The sequence below is a fragment of the Scyliorhinus canicula genome, chromosome 7 (genome assembly GCF_902713615.1).
Source record: "Scyliorhinus canicula chromosome 7, sScyCan1.1, whole genome shotgun sequence".
Taxonomy (NCBI): domain Eukaryota; kingdom Metazoa; phylum Chordata; class Chondrichthyes; order Carcharhiniformes; family Scyliorhinidae; genus Scyliorhinus; species Scyliorhinus canicula.
The window spans coordinates 6884761-6904245 of record NC_052152.1 but is presented as its reverse complement, the minus strand read 5'-3'; the positions used below and the strand labels follow the sequence as shown (position 1 = coordinate 6904245).

General features: G+C 48.6%; 1 protein-coding gene across 18 annotated transcripts in view; it reads left to right on the top strand.

Moving 5' to 3' along the window:
* Positions 1-19485, top strand: part of robo2 (roundabout, axon guidance receptor, homolog 2 (Drosophila)) — a 1648725-nt gene that overhangs the window by 1558604 nt on the left and 70636 nt on the right. For 10 of the 18 annotated variants that reach the window (XM_038801330.1, XM_038801331.1, XM_038801324.1 and 7 more), the window contains 4 exons: positions 2741-2912; positions 7732-7923; positions 9459-9485; positions 18088-18130. In XM_038801330.1, coding sequence (XP_038657258.1) covers positions 2741-2912; positions 7732-7923; positions 9459-9485; positions 18088-18130 — 434 coding nt within the window. The remainder of the gene's footprint in view (positions 1-2740; positions 2913-7731; positions 7924-9458; positions 9486-18087; positions 18131-19485) is intronic. The other 8 variants (XM_038801326.1, XM_038801327.1, XM_038801333.1 and 5 more) reach the window with 1 other exon arrangement.

Genomic DNA, 19485 nt, shown 5'->3' with positions numbered 1-19485 from the left:
GGTTAGATACAGAGTAAAGCTCCCTCTACACTGTCCCCATCAAACACTCCCAGGACAGGTACAGCACGGGGTTAGATACAGAGTAAAGCTCCCTCTACACTGTCCCCATCAAACACTCCCAGGACAGGTACAGCACGGGGTGAGATACAGAGTAAAGCTCCCTCTACACCGCCCATCAAACACACCCTGGACAGATACAGCACAGGGTTGGATACAGATTAAAGTTCCCTCTACACTTTCGCCATCAAACACTCCCAGGACAGGTACAGTACAGGGTGAGATACAGAGTAAAGCTCCCTCCACACTGTCCCCATCAAACACTCCCAGGACAGGTACAGCATGGGGTTAAATACAGAGTAAAGCTCCCTGTACACTGTCCCCATCAAACACTCCCAGGCCAGGACAGGTACAGCACGGGGTTGGATACAGAGTAAAGCTCCCTCTGAACTGTCCGCATCAAACACCCCCAGGACGGGTATAGCACGGCATTAGATACAGAGTAAAGCTCCCTCTACACTGTCGCCATCAAACCCTACCTGGACAGGTACAGCACGGTGTTAGATACAGAGAAAAGCTCTCTATGCACTGTCCCCATTAAACACTCCCAGGACAGATACAGCATGGGGTTTGATGCAGAGTAAAGCTCCCTCTTCACTGTCCCCATCAAATACTCCCTGGACAGGTACAGCACAGGGTTAGATGCAGAGTAAAGCTCCCTCTGCACTGTCCCCATCAAACATTCCCAGGACAGGTACAGCACGGGCTTAGATACAGAGTAAAGCTCCCTCCACACTGTCCCCATCAAACACTCCCAGGACAGGTACAGCACGTGGTTAGATACAGAGTAAATCTCCCTCTGCACTGTCGCCATCAAACACTTCCAGGACAGATACAGCACGGGGTTCGATACAGAGTAAAGCTCCCTCTTCACTGTCCCCATCAAACATCCCCTGGACAGGTACAGCATGGGGTTAGATACAGAGTAAAGCTCCCTCTACACTGTCCCCATCAAACACTCCCAGGACAGGTACAGCACGGGGTTCGATACAGAGTAAAGCTCCCTTTACACTGTCCCCATCAAACACTCCCAGGACGGGTACAGCACGGGGTTAGATATAGAGTAAAGCTCCTTCTACACTGTCCCCATCAAACATTCCCAGGACAGGTACAGCACGGGGTTAGATAAGAGTAAAGCTCCCTCTACACTGTCCCCATCAAACACTCCCAGGACAGGTACAGCACGGGGTTAGATACATTTCCGATGCAATCCTGTGACCTCGCTGAATGAAATGGAAAAAATATGGCACATTTGGAGAGCATTTGAGTGCGAGGAGCATATTCAGCCGGCCCCTGTCTGCAGTCAGGTGGCATACAGATAAAAATAACAGTGTCTAACCCACTGTGCGCATGATTTGTTTTTTAATTAAACAACAAATTGGGGATTAATGAGGACTGACAAAGAATATCAGTGCAACTCCATTGAACACAATGAGGTGGCAATCGACCTACATGGCTTCCATTTTCTGGTTGTAACCTGGGGCAGTAACCGTTACTTTTAATCCAAGCACCCATGCTCAAATTGTGGCACTGATAAATTGCAGATACTTTATCAAATCGAGGACAATCAGCCATGTCACCAGGGCAAGTTGATGAGCTCACTGTCATAACCCCCACCGCCTGCCCCTTGCCTCACCCCGCCATCCCGATCACCCACCCCCTGCATAAGGCCATAAGACATAGGAGCAGAATTAGGCCACTCGGCCCATCGCGTCTGCTCTGCTATTCAATCATGGCTAATATTTTTCCCATCCCATTCTCCTGCCTTCTCCCCATAACCCCTGATCCCCTTATTAATCAAGAACCTATCTATCTCTGTCTTAAAGACACTCAGTTATTTGGCCTCCACAGCCTTCTGTGGCAAAGATTTGCACAAATTCACCACCCTCTGGCTGAAGAAATTCCTCCTTGTCTCTGTTTTAAATGATCGTACCTTTAGTTAGAGATTGTGTCGTCTGGTTCTAGTTTCTCCTACAAGTGGAAACATCCTCCCCACGTCCACTCTATCCAGGCCTTGCAGTATTCTGAAAGTTTCGGTAAAATCCCTCCTCATCCTTCTAAACTCCAACGAGTACAGACCCAGAGTCCTCAACCGTTCCTCATACGACAAACTCTTCATGCCAGGGATCATTCTTGTGAACCTCCTCTGGACCCATTCCAAGGTCAGCACATCCTTCCTTGGATACGGGGCCCAAAACTGCTCACAATGCTCCAAATGGGGTCTGACCAGAGCCTTATACAACCTTTCGAAGTACATCCTGACTCTTGTATTCTAGCCCTTTCGAAATGAATGCTAACGTTGCATTTGCCTTCTCCTCCAATCACTGAGTGGACAGGCTTGTCTTCACAACTTCCCAATGAATAATCTCTCTGCAAAATTAATTTCACATGGTAACAGCAAAACGTCTCTGTGATTTCCCCTCATGGGTAAACATGTTTCTGTGAGCATGTTTGAAGGAGGGGGAAGTTTATCAAAGCTATGTGATGGTGTATCCTGTGTCACCGTGGTATTGTTTGTGCACATTGCATACTTGATCTCAGGAGCTGGACTTTGATATGTTGGTTACCGGTCCAGTGGCGTAACCACTAATAAATGAGACATTGAGCAAGCTGAGGAACTCATTGCATTGGTTTCCCTTGGTGACATTCTGCTCTTCCCTTTCTCTCCGCCTCTCGCTGACAGATTTGGTGCTTGGGCAATGCCACCCGTTTTCACATCAACAAGACGGTGGATGCCGCCATTCGCTCGGTGGTGATCGGTGGACTGCTCCCCGGCGTCCAGTACCGAGTCCAGGTTGCTGCCAGCACTGGTGCCGGTGTCGGTGTGACGAGTGAGCCGCAGCTGATAATCATCGGTAAGCTGGGTTTGAAACAACCCTCCCTCCTCTGAGGCTACAGTGTACTGATCCATTATTTGCACTGATTTTTCAATCAGTGTAGCGGCTTGACTGTTTTTCTGAATTTTCTTAAAGCTACTATCTAAAATAATTGCTTTTTTTTTAGCAATACACCCCTGGTACCATGTGGTGTTCTTTCTGGTTCAGATCCTAGGATGGTTGGTGTAGTGTTCACAAAGACCACAACTAGCTTTTGTATTAAACAAAGCTTAAGATTTATTTGCACGACTTAATTGAATTCAACCACTTACTTCTATATAATAAACAATTGACAATAAACATACAAACTACACTCATCTACCACTAATCTCTGCACTAATACAATAACTATGATCTAACATAGAACACAGAACAGTACAGCACAGAACAGGCCCTTAGGCCCTCGATGTTGTGCTGAGCATTGTCCGAAACCAAGATCAAGCTATCCTACCCCCTGTCATTCTGGTGTGCTCCATGTGCCTATCCAATAACCGCTTGAAAGTTCCTAAAGTGTCCGACTCCACTATCACAGCAGGCAGTCCATTCCACACCCTAACCACTCTCTGAGTAAAGAACCTACCTCAGACATCCCTCCTATATCTCCCACCCTGCATCTTATAGTTATGCCCCCTTGTAACAGCTACATCCACCCGAGGAAATAGTCTCTGAACGTCCACTCTATCCCCCTCATCATCTTATAAACCTCTATTAAGTCGCCTCTCATCCCCCTCTGTTCCAAAGAGAACAGCCCTAGCTCCCTCGACATTTCCTCATAAGACCTATCCTGCAAACCAGGCAGCATCCTGGTAAATATCCTTTGCACCCTTTCCAATGCTTCCACATCCTTCCTATAGTGAGGTGACCAGAACTGCACACAATACTCCAAATGTGGTCTCACCAGGGTCATGTATAGTTGCAGCATAACCCCGTGGCTCTTAAACTCAAGCCCCCTGTTAATAAACGCTAAAACACTATAAGCTTTTTTAACGGCTCTATCCACTTGAGTGGCAACCTTCAGAGATCTGTGGACATGAACTCCAAGATCTCTCTGTTCCTCCACATTCCTCAGAACCCTACCGTTGACCCTGTAATCCGCATTCAAATTCTTTCTACTAAAATGAATCACCTCACACTTATCAGGATTAAACTCCATTTTTCGGCCCAGCTCTGCATCCTATCAATGTCTCTTTGCAGCCAATAACAGCCCTCCACCTCATCCACTACTCTACCAATCTTGGTGTCATCAGCAAATTTATTGACCCACCCTTCAGCCCCCTCCTCCAAGTCATTGATAAAAATCACAAATAGCAGAGGACCCAGTACTGATCCCTGTGGTACACCGCTGGTAACTGGTCTCCAGGCTGAAAATTTTCCATCCACCACCACCCTCTGTCTTCTATGTGATAGCCAGTTACTTATCCAATTGGCAAAATTTACCTCTATCCCACACCTCCTTACTTTCTTCATGAGCCGACCATGGGGAAACTTATCAAAAGCCTCACTAAAATCCATGTATATGACATCAACTGCTCTACCTTAATCTACACACTTAGTTACCTCCTCAAAGAATTCAATGAAATTTGTGAGGCAAGCCTTACCCTTCACGAATCCATGTTGACTATCCCGGATTAAGCTGCATCTTTCCAAATGGTCATAAATCCTATCCTTCAGGACCTTTTCCATTAACATCCGGCCAGTGAAGTAAGACTAACTGGCCTATAATTACCAGCGTCATTCCTATTGCGTTTCTTGAACAGAGGAACAACATTCGCCACTCTCCAGTCCTCTGGCACTATCCCCGTGGACAGTGAGGACCCAAAGATCAAAGCCAAAGGCTCTGCAATCTCATCCCTTGCCTCCCAAAGAATCCTTGGATATATCCCATATGGGCCAGGGGACTTGTCGACCCTCAGGTTTTTCAAAATTGCTTATACATGCTTGCTCAGAACATCTACCTCCTCCAACCTACCCGCCTGTATCACACTCTCATCCTCAAAAACATGGCCCCTCTCCTTGGTGAACACTGAAGAAAAGTTTTCAATCAACGCCTCCTATTTCTTCTGACTCCATGCACAAGTTCCCACTACTGTCCTTGACCGGCCCTAACCTCACCCTGGCCATTCTTTTATTTCTCAAAAAAGAGTAAAAAGCTTTGGGGTTTTCCCTGATCCGACCTGCCAAGGACTTCTCATGCCCCCTCCTAGCTCTCCTAAGCCCTTTTTGTTAGCTCATTCCTTGCTACCTTGTAACCCTCAAGTGACCCAACTGAACCTTGTTTTCTCATCCTTACATACTCTTCCTTTTTCCTCTTGACAAGACATTCAACCTCCTTTGTGAACCATGGTTCCTTCACACGGCCATTTCCTCCCTGCCTGACGGACATACCTATCAAGGACACGCAGTATTTGTTCCTTGAACAAGTTCCACTTTTCATTTGTGCCTTTCCCTGACAGTTTCTGTTCCCATCTTATGCTCCCTAATTCTTGCCTAATCGCATCATAATTACCCCTCCCCAATTATAAACCTTGCCCTGCCGTATGGCCCTATCCCTCTCCATTGCAATAGTGAAAGACACCGAATTATGGTCACTATCTCCAAAGTGCTCTCCCACAAATCTAACACTTGGCCCGGTTCATTACCCAGTACCAAATCCAGTGTGGCCCTTCCTCTTGTCGGCCTATCCACATATTGTGTCAGGAAACCCTCCTGCACACACTGTACAAAAACTGCCCCATCCGAACTGTTCGACCTATAGAGGTTCCAACCAATATTTGGAAAGTTAAAGTCACCCATGACAACTACCCTGAGACCTCCACGCCTATCTATAATCTGTTTTGCGATTTCTTCCTTCACATCTCTATTACTATTTGGGGGCCTATAGAAAACTCCTAACAATGTGACCGCTCCTTTCCTATTTCTAACTTCGGCCCATATTACCTCAGTAGGCAGATCCCCTTCGAACTGCCTTTCTGCAGCCGTTAAACTATCCTTGATTAACAATACTACTCCTCCACCTCTTTTACCACCTTCCCTACATTTACTAAAACAGCTATACCCCGGAACTTCCAACAACCATTCCTGTCCCTGTTCTAACCATGTCTCCGTAATGGCCACAACATCGTAGTCCCAAGTACCAATCCACGCTCCAAGTTCACCTACCTTATTCCGGATGCTCCTTGCATTGAAGTAGACAAACTTCAACCCACCTTTCTGTCTGCCGGTACACTCCTGCAACCTTGATACCCTCCTCAGTACCTCACTACTCTCAACACTGGCTTCTGGACTACAGATCTTTTTCCCAGCCCCCTGACAAATTAGTTTAAACCATCCCCGAAGAGCCGTAGCAAATTTCCCTCCCAGGATATTGGTGCCCCTCTGGTTCAGGTGCAAACCATCCTGCCTGTACAGGTCCCACCTTCCCCAGAATGTGCTGCAACTATCCCGTACCTGAAACCCTCCCTCCTACACCATCCCTGCAACCACGTGTTTATCTGCACTCTCTCCCTGTTCCTCACCTCACTAGCACGTGGCACTGGCATCAAACCAGAGATGACAACATGGTCTGTCCTGGCTCTCAGCTTCCACCCTAGCTCCCTAAATTCCTGTTTTAAATCCCCGTCCCTTCTCTTACCTATGTCATTGGTACCGATGTGTACCACAACTTGTCACTGTTCCCCATCCCCCTTAAGGATTCTGAAAACACGGTCCGAGACGTCACGGAACCTGGCACCCGGGGGGGCAACAGACTCACTCACACTAGCGTCCCTACAGTCTTTCTCCTAGCCTTCTCCTCAACACTCTCCCAGAAGCCTTAGCATCAATGCTTTATATAGTTCTTCATCTACTTCCCTCTAGTGGTTGATTCGGACATAACATTAACCCTTACAGTTCTGTACATTTCTCATGATGTCACACGACTTGCGCCTTTCAATGTGAGCTCTGTCAACTCGGGCTCCTCTACACGTCCTGCTGCCTGCCTCTATGTGTGTTGTAACAGGTCCCGTTCGCCCATCTTTGGCCCTGATCCCAGTCACACCTTGATTTTAAAATTCAAATGATTGTGTTCAGATTCCTTCATGGCCTCACCCCCTCTCTCTATTGCAGAATCTCCCCTTGCTTTGCAATCCTCCAATACCTCTCTGATCCTCTAATTCTGCTCCCTTGCACATCCCTGATTTTAATTGCCTCGCCATTGACAGCAATTACTTGCTTGGATAATATTCACATCCAGCCGGCTCCCCTGATTATATTAAATACATATCATAACAAGGATTTTGAAATCTCGTGACACCGTACAGGGTTAGATAGGCTGAATCAGCCTGAATAATGTTCAGCTCCTTCACCCTCTTCTCCAAGGAAAGAGTGAGAAGTCTTACAACACCAGGTTAAAGTCCAACAGGTTTGTTTCGAATCACTAGCTTTCAGAGCACTGCTCCTTCCTCAGGTGAATCGCCTGAGGAAGGAGTTGCGCTCCGAAAGCTAGTGATTCGAAAGAAACCTGTTGGACTTTAACCTGGTGTTGTCAGACTCCTTACTGTGCTCACCCCAGTCCAACGCTGGCATCTCCACTCCAAGGAAAGTGCGAGAAGATCAGCAAGCAGCAGCAATCCTTCCAAATGTTTTTCCCCAGGCGCATGTACTGAAAGATCATGCCAGCCATGCCATTGTGACAGAACAACTTTGATAAAACATGGACATGCCCTTCACGGAATCTCATGGCTATAAAGGGGCAGCTCCAAATTGTTGCATTTTAAAATTCCCGATGGTTGGTAACTGAAAGGGAATGTACTGTCCGCAGGGGGCCGTGGCGATGACATCTTCATGACTGGGCCTGGGAGCAACAACAGCATCACGGAGCAGATCACGGATGTGGTGAAGCAGCCGGCCTTCATCGCGGGCATCGGGGGAGCCTGCTGGGTCATCCTGATGGGCTTCAGCATCTGGCTGTACTGGCGGAGGAAGAAGAGGAAGGGACTCAGCAACTACGCAGGTGAGCAGAGAGGGGGGTGGGGGGGGGGGGGGGGGGGGGGGGAAGGAGAGGGTCGGCCTTTGGGAAAATGGCAGTTCTCGGTGCCCAGGGAAAGCTTGGTCATTGCTTTTTTGAGGGGGAAGGGGGGGGGAGAAGGAACATCGCTCCATGTAGACGTGTACTATATAAAACCACTTACAGCCCAGGTTAGAAGATCAGCAAGTTCCTGGTGTCATCGAATAGGTTGATCCCGAAGCTGGGTTGTGTTGACAGTTGGGCCTCCATTACAGGGTTACAGCCAGTTTGAGGAACCCGAGGATAGGGTTGAGGGAGAGGGAAATCGGCCCGGTTTCCTGCACCCGATCATCGTTGGTCTGGTAAATGCCGAGTGCCGATATCATCTGCGGGCAGGATCGGATTCCAAGCTCTGTGGTGAAGTGGGCTACTAAACCCTTGGCTCCCTCATGAAGAGTGGTCTTTAGTGGAGGTTCTGGGCTGTGCTGGTGGATGCTGGGGTGGGGGTGGTGGGGTTTGTGGGTGCAGGGATTCTGTTGGGTGGGGAGAGGATCTGAAGCGAGCTGCCAGAACCTCTGGACCTGTAACCTATCGAAAGTGAGTGTCCACAGGAGGGAAGCGTAGAGCAGCAGGTGAGAAAGTTGATCAAGGAAAAAAGTGCTGTGAGGGAGGGAGTTCCCGGATTTGGATTCAGTGGCAGTGAAGGAACGGCGATATCTGTGTAAGTCAGGATGGTGTGAGGGGAACCTGCGGGTGCTCCCATGTATCTGCTGCCCTTGTCTTTCCAGGTGGTAGAGGTTGTGGGTTTGGAAGGTGCCTTGGGGAGTCGCTGCAGTGCATCCTGTCGGCAGTACACACGGCTGCGAATGTGCCTCGGTGGTGGGGGCAGTGGATGTTAAAGGTGGTGAGTGGGGTGCTTATCAAGCGGGGCTGCTTTGTCACCGATGGTGTTGAGCTTCTTGAGTATTGTTGGAGTTGCACTCATCCAGGCAAATGGGGAGTCTGATCACATTTGGAAAGCAGACCTCCTTATTTCAGATCTAGAGTCTATGGACTCCCTTTGGAATGAGGTGGGTATTAGGGTCTTATTCACCACAGTCACTGTGACATTAGTAGGTGAAGCCTGCTGCAGATTTGGCATTTTGAGTTGGCTTTGGGATAAAAGAAGTGAGAATATTGAGAAGGAACGCCTTGGTTCACTGCTCCAGAGTGGTACCGACTTCATTGAGGTTCTCCCAGAATGAGAAGTCCACCAGACTGGCTCACTGAACTGATCTCACGGTGCTTACCCTCACCTCCTCTGTCTCTCAACTTACTTTTCACTCGGACTTTGTGAACTACAGACTCCCTCACTTTCACTTCTGATTGCTTTTGTTTGTTTTCCTTTTCCTGTGACTTGCTAATGACTGGTCCAGCGTTGGGAACCAGCCACCAATGACAGGGTGCCTGCAGAAGTTTGTGCCGAGAGATTGGTTGCTTCTTCTTTTTTTTTGTTTGTGACTCACGATCTTTCTCTGTCTTCTTTTTGTTCTTTATTGCAGTTCAGTCTTTCACCTTCACTCCGGCAGGTACTGACCGTTTGCCTCTTGCATGCCGTCGTGATGAAATGAGATAACAAACGGCTTGCATTCCCCGCATGCTCCTGTCACCTTCCGCACTCCTCCCGTCATCCGGGGAGGGGAGAGGTGGGGGGGGGGGGGGGATCTGTCACCCGGTTAGGGGAAGATGGGGTTGGATGGGGAGGGCAGGGGGGAGGAAGGCTGGTGATTTTGGGAGGCAAAACGGACCACACCGATAGGTCACGCTACAGAGTGACGCCTCCCGTGGGTCAACGATTCTGCTTCTTTCAACTAAACCGAGCTTTAAGTTTGGGATTCAGTAGGGCAGCATGGTGGCCTAGTGGTTAGCACAATCGCCTCACAGCGCTGAGGTCCCAGGTTCGATCCCGGCTCTGGGTCACTGTCCGTGTGGAGTTTGCACATTCTCCCCGTGTCTGCGTGGGTTTCGCCCCCACAACCCAAAAATGTGCAGGTTAGGTGGATTGGCCACGCTAAATTGCCCCTTAATTGGAAAAAATAATTGGGTACTCTAAATTTATTTTTAAAAAGTTTGGGATTCGGTGTTTGAAACGTCATGCTTCCAGTCTGTAAAGCAGTGATGCCTGCCTCTCCCTGCGGGGGAGGTATAGGACAGGTCAGAGTCTGTGGTGAGGTGGGAGTGGCACCTTGTAAATCAAGAACAGTGCAAGAGGACACACCCAGACCTACAGCAAGGCTATGCTAAAGGAGGCCATTCAGAATGAAATGGAGAGCTGCTTTGTAAATGCATTAGTGAGGGATCTCACAGGGATAGCTGGAGGCTATTCAGCCCCTCGAGCCTTGTTCTCCTACTTCAATAGGACGGAGGGAGTGTTATACTGCCAGTGGTGACATATCCAGCTCGAGCTCCACATCTTCAGCTCGAGAGTTTTGGGAATGTGGAACCTACCACCACAGGGAATGGTCGAGGTTAACGATATGGGTGTAACTAAGGGAATACAAATAAGCAGATGAGGAAGAGAACAAACAGGAGGATATGCTAATGGGACGAGATGATGGTGGGTGGGAGGAAGCTTCATTGAAGCATGTGTATCAGCATGGATCCGTTGGGCCGAACGGCCTGTTTCCGTATTGTAAATACAAGGTAAGGTGCCGCCTTTCAGATCAGACATTAAATCAAGGCCTCACCTGCCCTTTCAGGCACCTCTCGAGGGAAGGGAAATCCTACCTGTATTTTGGTACAGTCCAGACCGAGGAGGCACGACCGTAAAATGCGAGCTAAAGCCTTTCCATGAGTGAAATTAGAAATCGCTGCCTTCGCAGAAAGGCTAATAAAATTCTGCAACTGTCTCGAGCCCTCAAAAGACCGTGACTGCCGGAGTTTAACTGTGGTTTTCAAAACGAAGATTGATCTAAATTTTTTTTCATGCGGTTGTTGGGGGGGGGGGGGGGGGTAGTGATATCGAAGAACATGGCGGATAAACAGAGTGAACATTTAGATCAGTCGCAATTTCCTTTGAGTTTCGGGTCAGATCCTGGAGCCAACCGTTCTCCTCCTCTTGCGTTCACCTGGGTTAACACGGAGATAGCTTCGGAAAACAAAGAGAGCCGGTTCAAATGCCAGCCAGCGCACTCAGAACCTTTTCCTAAACTAATTGTGAATGATTACTCGCCGACTCCTGTGGAGATCTGATGCCTCTTTGCAAGCTGCCTGCCTTATCCCCCTGAGCTTAATGCCCAATAAATGAATCCACAGATCTGATTTAGCTGACAGATAACCTGACCGGGACGCGCGATTATGTATGAGAATTTCTGTCATGGCTCCAAATGGTGAAAACAGTATTTGTAACAAAAGAAGTGTTTCTGCAGAGCTAGCTGCGTGCAGTGTTTTACGCTCAGCAGTGTATTTTTGGCAGTCATTGAGTACACAGAGTCTTTGATTTTGGAATGAGCTGAGAATAGACTAAAATAGGAGATAATCGCTCCCCCCCCCCCCCCCCCCCCCCACACCCCCCCACCGCCCACCCGGCCGGACGCCTGTTTCATGTTTTTGGCAGATGGACGTAATGCCCCAGTTAAAGATGAGGCAGTCAGTCACGACAGCTCCTCCTAGATTGACACAGAAATTAAATAAATGTCATTTTCAAACAAATATTCCAATTGATTTTTCAGAGTTTCGCAACTGTCACAGGATACAATCTGATATGGGAGTGTTTGATGGGGACAGTTTAGAAGGAGCTTTACTCTGTATCTAACCCCGTGCTGTACCTGTCCTGGGAGTGTTTGATGGGGACAGTGTAGAGGGAGCTTTACTCTGTATCTAACCCCGTGCTGTACCTGTCCTGGGAGTGTTTGATGGGGACAGTGTAGAGGGAGCTTTACTCTGTATCTAACCCCGTGCTGTACCTGTCCTGGGTGTGTTTGATGGGGACAGTGTAGAGGGAGCTTTACTCTGTATCTAACCCCGTGCTGTACCTGTCCTGGGAGTGTTTGATGGGGACAGTGCAGAGGGAGCTTTACTCTGTATCTAAGCCTGTGCTGTACCTGTCCTGGGAGTGTTTGATGGGGACAGTAGAGGGAGCTTTACTCTGTATCTAACCCCGTGCTGTACCTGTCCTGGGAGTGTTTGATGGGGACAGTGGTGAGGGAGCTTTACTCTGTATCTAACCCCGTGCTGTACCTGTCCTGGGAGTGTTTGATGGAGACTGTGCAGAAGGTGTTTTACTCTGTATCTAACCCCGTGCTATACCTGTCCTGGGAGTGTTTGATGGGGGGAGTGCAGAGGGACCTTTACTCTGTTTCTAACTCCGTGCTGTACCTGTCCTGGGAGTGTTTGATGGGGACAGTGTAGAGGGAGCTTTACTCTGCATCTAACCCCGTGCTGTACCTGTCCTGGGAGTGTTTGATGGGGACTGTGTAGAGGGAGCTTTACACTGTATCTAACCCCTTGTTGTACCTGTCCTGGAAGTGTTTGATGGGGACATTGTAGAGAGACCTTTACTCTGTATCTAACCCCTTGTTGTACCTGCCCTGGGAGTGTTTGATGGGGACAGTGTAGAGGGACCATTACTCTGTATCTAACCCCTTGTTGTACCTGCCCTGGGAGTGTTTGATGGGGACAGTGTAGAGGGAGCCTTACTCTGTATCTAACCCCGTGCTGTACCTGTCCTGGGAGTGTTTGATGGAGACTGTGCAGAGGGTGTTTTACTCTGTATCTAACCCCGTGCTATACCTGTCCTGGGAGTGTTTGATGGGGGGAGTGCAGAGGGACCTTTACTCTGTATCTAACCCCGTGCTGTACCTGTCCTGGGAGTGTTTGATGGGGACAGTGTAGAGGGAGCTTTACTCTGCATCTAACCCCGTGCTGTACCTGTCCTGGGAGTGTTTGATGGGGACTGTGTAGAGGGAGCTTTACACTGTATCTAACCCCTTGTTGTACCTGTCCTGGAAGTGTTTGATGGGGACATTGTAGAGGGACCTTTACTCTGTATCTAACCCCTTGTTGTACCTGCCCTGGGAGTGTTTGATGGGGACAGTGTAGAGGGACCATTACTCTTTATCTAACCCCTTGTTGTACCTGCCCTGGGAGTGTTTGATGGGGACGGTGTAGAGGGAGCCTTACTCTGTATCTAACCCCGTACTGGACCTGTCCTGGGAGTGTTTGATGGGGACAGTGTAGACCTTTATTCTGTATCTAACCTCTTGTTGTACCTGTCCTGGGAGTGTTTGATGGGGACAGTGTAGAGGGAGCTTTACTCTGTATCTAACCCCGTGCTGTACCTGTCCTGGTAGTGTTTGATGGGGACAGTGTAGAGGGAGCTTTACTCTGTATCTTACCCCGTGCTGTACCTGTCCTGGTAGTGTTTGATGGGGACAGTGTAGAGGGAGCTTTACTCTGTATCTAACCCCGTGCTGTACCTGTCCTGGTAGTGTTTGATGGGGACAGTGTAGAGGGAGCTTTAGTCTGTATCTAACTTCCTGCTGTACCTGTCGTAGGAGTGTTTGATGGAGACAGTGTAGAGGGTGTTTTACTTGTACCTAATCCGATGCTGTAGCTGTCCTGGGAATGTTTGATGGGGGCAGTGTAGAGGATTGGATTGGATTGGATTTGTTTATTGTCACGTGTACTGAGGTACAGTGAAAAGTATTTTTCTGCAAGCAGCTCAACAGATCATTCAGTACATGGAAGAAAAGGGAATTAAACAAAATTCAAGAAAATACAAGAAAATACATAATAGGGCAACACAAGATATACAATGTAACTACATAAGCATTGGCATTGGATGAAGCATACAGGGTGTAGTGTTAATGAGGTCAGTCCATAAGAGGGTCATTTAGGAGTCTGGTGACAGTGGGGAAGAAGCTGTTTTTGAGACTGTTCCTGCATGTTCTCTGACTTCTGTATCTCCTGCCCGATGGAAGAAGTTGGAAAAGTGAGTAAGCCGGGTGGGAGGGATCCTTGATTATGCTGCCCACTTTCCCCCGGCAGCGGGAGGTGTAGATGGAGTCAATGGATGGGAGGCAGGTTTGTGTGATGGACTGGGCGGTATTCACGACTCTCTGAAGTTTCTTGCGGTCCTGGGCCGAGCAGTTGCCATACCAGGCTGTGATGCAACCCGATAGGATGCTTTCTATAGTGCATCTGTAAAAGTTGGTAAGGGTTAATGTGGACATGCCAAATTTCCTTAGTTTCCTGAGGAAGTATAGGCGCTCTTGTGCTTTCTTGGTGATTGCGTCGACATGAGTGGACTAGGACAGATTTTTTGTGATGTGCACCCCTAGGAATTTGAAACTTCTAACCATCAACACCTCGGCCCCGTTAATGCTGACAGGGGCGTGTACAGTATTTTGCTTCCTGAAGTCAATGACCTGCTCTTTAGTTTTGCTGGCATTGATGGAGAGATTATTGTCGTTACACCACTCCACCAGGTTCTCTATCTCCCTCCTGTATTCAGACTCGTCGTTATTCGAGATCCGGCCCACTATGGTCGTATCGTCAGCAAACTTGTAGATGGAGTTGGAACCAAGTTTTGCAGTCGTGTGTGTACAGGGAGTAGAGTAGGGGGCTAAGTACGCAGCCTTGCGGGGCACCGGTATTGAGGAATATTGTGGCGGAGGTGTTGGTGTTTATTCTTACTGATTGTGGTCTGTTGGTCAGAAAATCAAGGATCCAGTTGCAGAGTGGAGAGCCAGGTCCTAGGTTTTGGAGCTTAGAGGGAGCTTTACTCTGTATCTAACCCCATACCATACCTGTCCTGGGAGTGTTTGATGGTGACAGTAGAGAGGGAGCTTTACTCTGTATCTAACCCTGTGCTGTACCTGTCCAGGGAGTGTTTGATGGGGACAGTGTAGAGGGAGCTTTACTCTGTATCTAACACCCTGCTGTACCTGTCCTAGGAGTGCTTGATGGGGACAGTGTGGAGGGAGCTTTACTCTAACTTCATGATTCTCAAAGCTGGCAAAGAAAAAATTTTACGAATGGTAGATGTGATTTTGGGAAATATGCTTCGGCAAAAGGCAAAAATAAAACAGTAAAGTATAAAATATTTGGGTGCACAGTGTGTTTGTTTAGGCAAGGGAGGCTTTACTCTGTATCTAACCCCATGCTGTACCTGTCCTGGGAGTGTTTGATGGGGACAGTGCAGAGGGAGCTTTACTCTGTATCTAACCCCGTGCTGTACCTGTCCTGGGAGTGTTTGATGAGGACAGTGTAGAGGGATATTTACTCTGTATCTAACCCTGTGCTGTACCTGTCCTGGGAGTGTTTAATGGGGATGGTCTGCATCAGGCTTTATGAGTGAGGATCCACCTTTCAACTTTTTTTTCACACAAATGGCCTATGAGCAAATTTCAGAATGATAAAAGTTTGCACACATTAAAAAAACAATTTTAAGAAAATGTTGAGGTGCGAAGCAAAGAAACAAGTTGATGAGCACAAATAAGCCGACGCCAAAGTAATACACTGATAATTTTTTGCTAATTAGTGATTCATAGAGATAGCTATTAGAGTGTTAGAGTGTGTGTGCATGTGTCCACCTCACTCTCAGTCTCAGAGTGCGGAGTCATGTGCCCTCACAGACTGTGTCAGTGGCTGGGAAACTGTATTGTTGCACAGAGCTGAGGATAAATGAGAACTACTCACTTCTACTGTCTCGTTCACATTCATCCCCCACCCTCTCACACTTGGACTTACTTTCTCTCTCACTCTCTCACACACTCACACTTTCTCTCTCTCACATACTCGCCCTCCCAAACACACACACTCACTCACTCTTTCTCACACACACTCGCTCTCTCACGCACACGCTCACTCATTCACTCTTTCTCTCTCACACAAACTCGCTCTCTCACACACACATTCACTGATTCACTCTTTCTCTCTCACACACACACTCATTCATTCATTCACTCTTTCTCTCTCACACACACTCGTTCTCACACACACACTCACTCATTCACTGTATATCTCACACACACTCACTCACTCTTTCTCTCTCATACGCACTCACTCTCTCACACACACACACTTTTTCTCTCTCACATACCCGCGCTCTCAAACACACACACTCACTCACTCTTTCTCACACACACTCGTTCTCTCACACGCTCACACTTTCTCTCTCTCACATACTCGCGCTCTCACACACACACTCACTCATTCACTCTATCTCTCTCACACACACACCTACCAGCAGCCATTCTGCGCCCCACTCAGTCACCACTGTCTCCGCCAGACTAGCTCCCATCAGAATCTCCCACTCCGCTCCATTTACCGGCATGTTGAACACCGGGTGCATGGGGGAGGATGGAGAGAAATGGTGGGCCAGATCTGGCCCAGCGCCTGGGAGGATTGGACAAGCTGGTGAAAAGAGACCTTTTCCTCTGTGTCTAACCTCATGCTGTACCTGTCCGGTGAATAACGATTATCGAATCAAATGGGATGTGTTCCTTCGCCCACCACCGCCAACCTCCCTTGCCCAAACAAACACACTGTGCACCCAAATATTTTATACTTTACTGTTTTATTTTTGCCTTTTGCCGAAGCATATTTCCCAAAATCACATCTACCATTCGTAAATTTTTTTCTTTGCCAGCTTTGAGAATCTTGAAGTTAGATTAAATGTATCGAGTCAGCAAGGTTGCGCAGTGGTTTTAAACATCACCCCCTTCACTTCCACAGCCCTGCTCCTTTGTTTTGTCTTGCGTGATAGTTGAGGCCATTGAGGCATTGGATAATAACTGCAATCGGGAATTCAGGAGAATCCTCTTTCCCCAGAGACTGGTGAGAGTGTGGAACTCGCGACCGCAGGGAGTGGTTGAGGGTAACAGTGTGGCTATGTTTAAGGGGCGGGGGGGTGCTGGATGGACACCAGGCAGGAAGGAATCGGAGGGAAGGATAGGGTGAGGTGACTTTGTGTGAGAGGAGACTTGTGTCGAGCATAACCACCAGCGTCGACCAGTTAGGGTTTGAATTTCCTGGTTCAGGCCAGTGGTGCGCTCAACGCTACCGGTTCGTAACGGGAATCTGTGTGACCCAGTTCATCATCACCCCAGTCCAAATCGCCCCCAAATTCAATTTTACTGAAACTATTCGTCGCTTCTGAAGTTTGTTTTTAACTGCTAAAAATATTCATAGCGATATAATTAAAAATAAACTTTGCACAATAACCAACTTGAACTACAGATATTACCCTGTGCCCACTGTGGCTGCTGGGTATTTGTTTGTCCTCAAGTCCAGCTCAGCATTGTAAACTCTGGACCCAGTCTGACGTCCCAGCATCTGTGGTATAGCCAGGCGAAGGATAGCTCCCTCTTCTGATGTATCATTGCATTGTACAAATTAGACAGAGAGGCTGTCATGAGCCATGTTTTTGCTTTGGCACAGAGTCGTTACACTGAAATCATCAGACGCACCCATCAATTACATCGTGACAGGTCCAACTCATGCACTGAGGTGTGCAAGTATTTAAATGAAAAATATGATGGTCTTAAATTAGAAAACAAAAGGACTCACATTCCGGTAGCACCCTGCGTGACATCCCAAAGTACTTTGTAACCAAAAAAGGTCCTTTCGAAGTGCAGTCATTCTTGTCATATCAAAAACAAATCGTGCCAAATTGTGCGAAGCAAGCTCCCACAAACAGAGCTCGGCCTGTGACTCTGCTCCACCTCTCCGTCAAAGATGTGTAGATTTGGGTCCTACGCCACTCAGTTTAGTGTGTGACACTGACCGATGGTGCAGCACAGCACTGAGGGAGTGCCACACTGTCAGAACCACCACCCTTTGAGTGGGCCGACGCGGTCTGCTTGTTCAGATGGGTGCTGAAACCTCAAGGCACAATTTTGAAAAAGTGCTTGCAGTTCTCAGGGTTTCCTGCCATTCCAACCAACAATTACCAACAGAATAATGGGCGTTAGCATCTCCTTGGAGTTGTAGAGGAAATTCCGAATTAATTCTTAGCAGAAGCACATACTGGAGTGGCCTTGTTTTATAACTGATGAATGGTATAAGGGAAGGCTCAGGGTTTGTAATACCTGCCTTACTCTGCGTGATGTGACATGCCGAAAGATTATTTAACAAAGTGTCCATTTCTTTTCCTCTTTCTTTTTCCTTCCTGTGCTAATAATGAAGTCACCTTCCAACGTGTTGATGGAGGAATCATGGGTAACGGAAGGTAAGTTAACTTAACTCAAAGATCTCGATTGTCTCTAAAGATCAGGCTAGAGTGGCCAAACTGTGAAAAGGTCAGCCACAATTACAAGGTTGCACTATCGAGGGATCAGTCAGTCACTCAGTGACAGGGACGCACTATCGAGAAGTCAGTCAGTGACACAGTGACAGGGCCACACTATCGAGGGGTCAGTCAGTCAGTGACAGGGCCGCACTATTGAGGGGTCAGTCACTCAGTGACAGGGGCGCACTATCGAGGGGTCAGTCAGTGACACAGTGACAGAGCCACACTATCGAGGGGTCAGTCACTCAGTGACAGGGCCACACTATCGAGGGGTCAGTCACTCAGTGACAGAACTGCACTATCGAGGGATCAGTCACTCAGTAACAGAGCCGCACTATCGAGGAGTCAGTCACTCAGTGACAGGGCCGCACTATCGAGGAGTCAGTCACTCAGTGACAGGGCCGCACTATCGAGGGGTCAGTCAGTCACTCAGTGACAGGGCCGCACTATCGAGGGGTCAATCACTCAGTGACAGGGCCGCACTATCGAGGGGTCAGTCATTCAGTGACACAGTGACAGGGCCGCACTATCGAGGAGTCAGTCACTCAGTGACAGAGCCGCACTATCGAGGGGTCAGTCATTCAGTGACAGGGCCGCACTATCGAGGGGTCAGTCACTCAGTGACAGCGCCGCACTATTGAGGGGTCAGTCACTCAGTGACAGGGCCGCACTATCGAGGGGTCAATCACTCAGTGACAGAGCCGCACTATCGAGGGGTCAGTCACTCAGTGACAGAACCGCACTATCGAGGGGTCAATCACTCAGTGACAGGGCCGCACTATCGAGGGGTCAATCACTCAGTGACAGAGCCGCACTATCGAGGGGTCAGTCACTCAGTGACAGAACCGCACTATCGAGGGGTCAGTCACTCAGTGACAGGGTCGCAATATCGAGGGGGTCAGTCAGTCACTCAGTGACAGGGCCGCACTGTTGAGGGATCAGTCAGTCACTCAGTGACAGGGTCGCACTATCGAGGGGTCAGTCACTCAGTGACAGGGCCGCACTATCGAGGGGGCAATCACTCAGTGACAGAGCCGCACTATCGAGGGGTCAGTCACTCAGTGACAGAACCGCACTATCGAGGGGTCAGTCACTCAGTGACAGGGTCGCACTATTGAGGGGTCAGTCAGTCACTCAGTGACAGGGCCGCACTGTTGAGGGATCAGTCACTCAGTGACAGGGTCGCACTGTTGAGGGGTCAGTCAGTCACTCAGTGACAGAGCCGCACTATCGAGGGGCCAATCACTCAGTGACAGGGCCGCACTATCGAGGGGTCAGTCAGTCACTCAGTGACA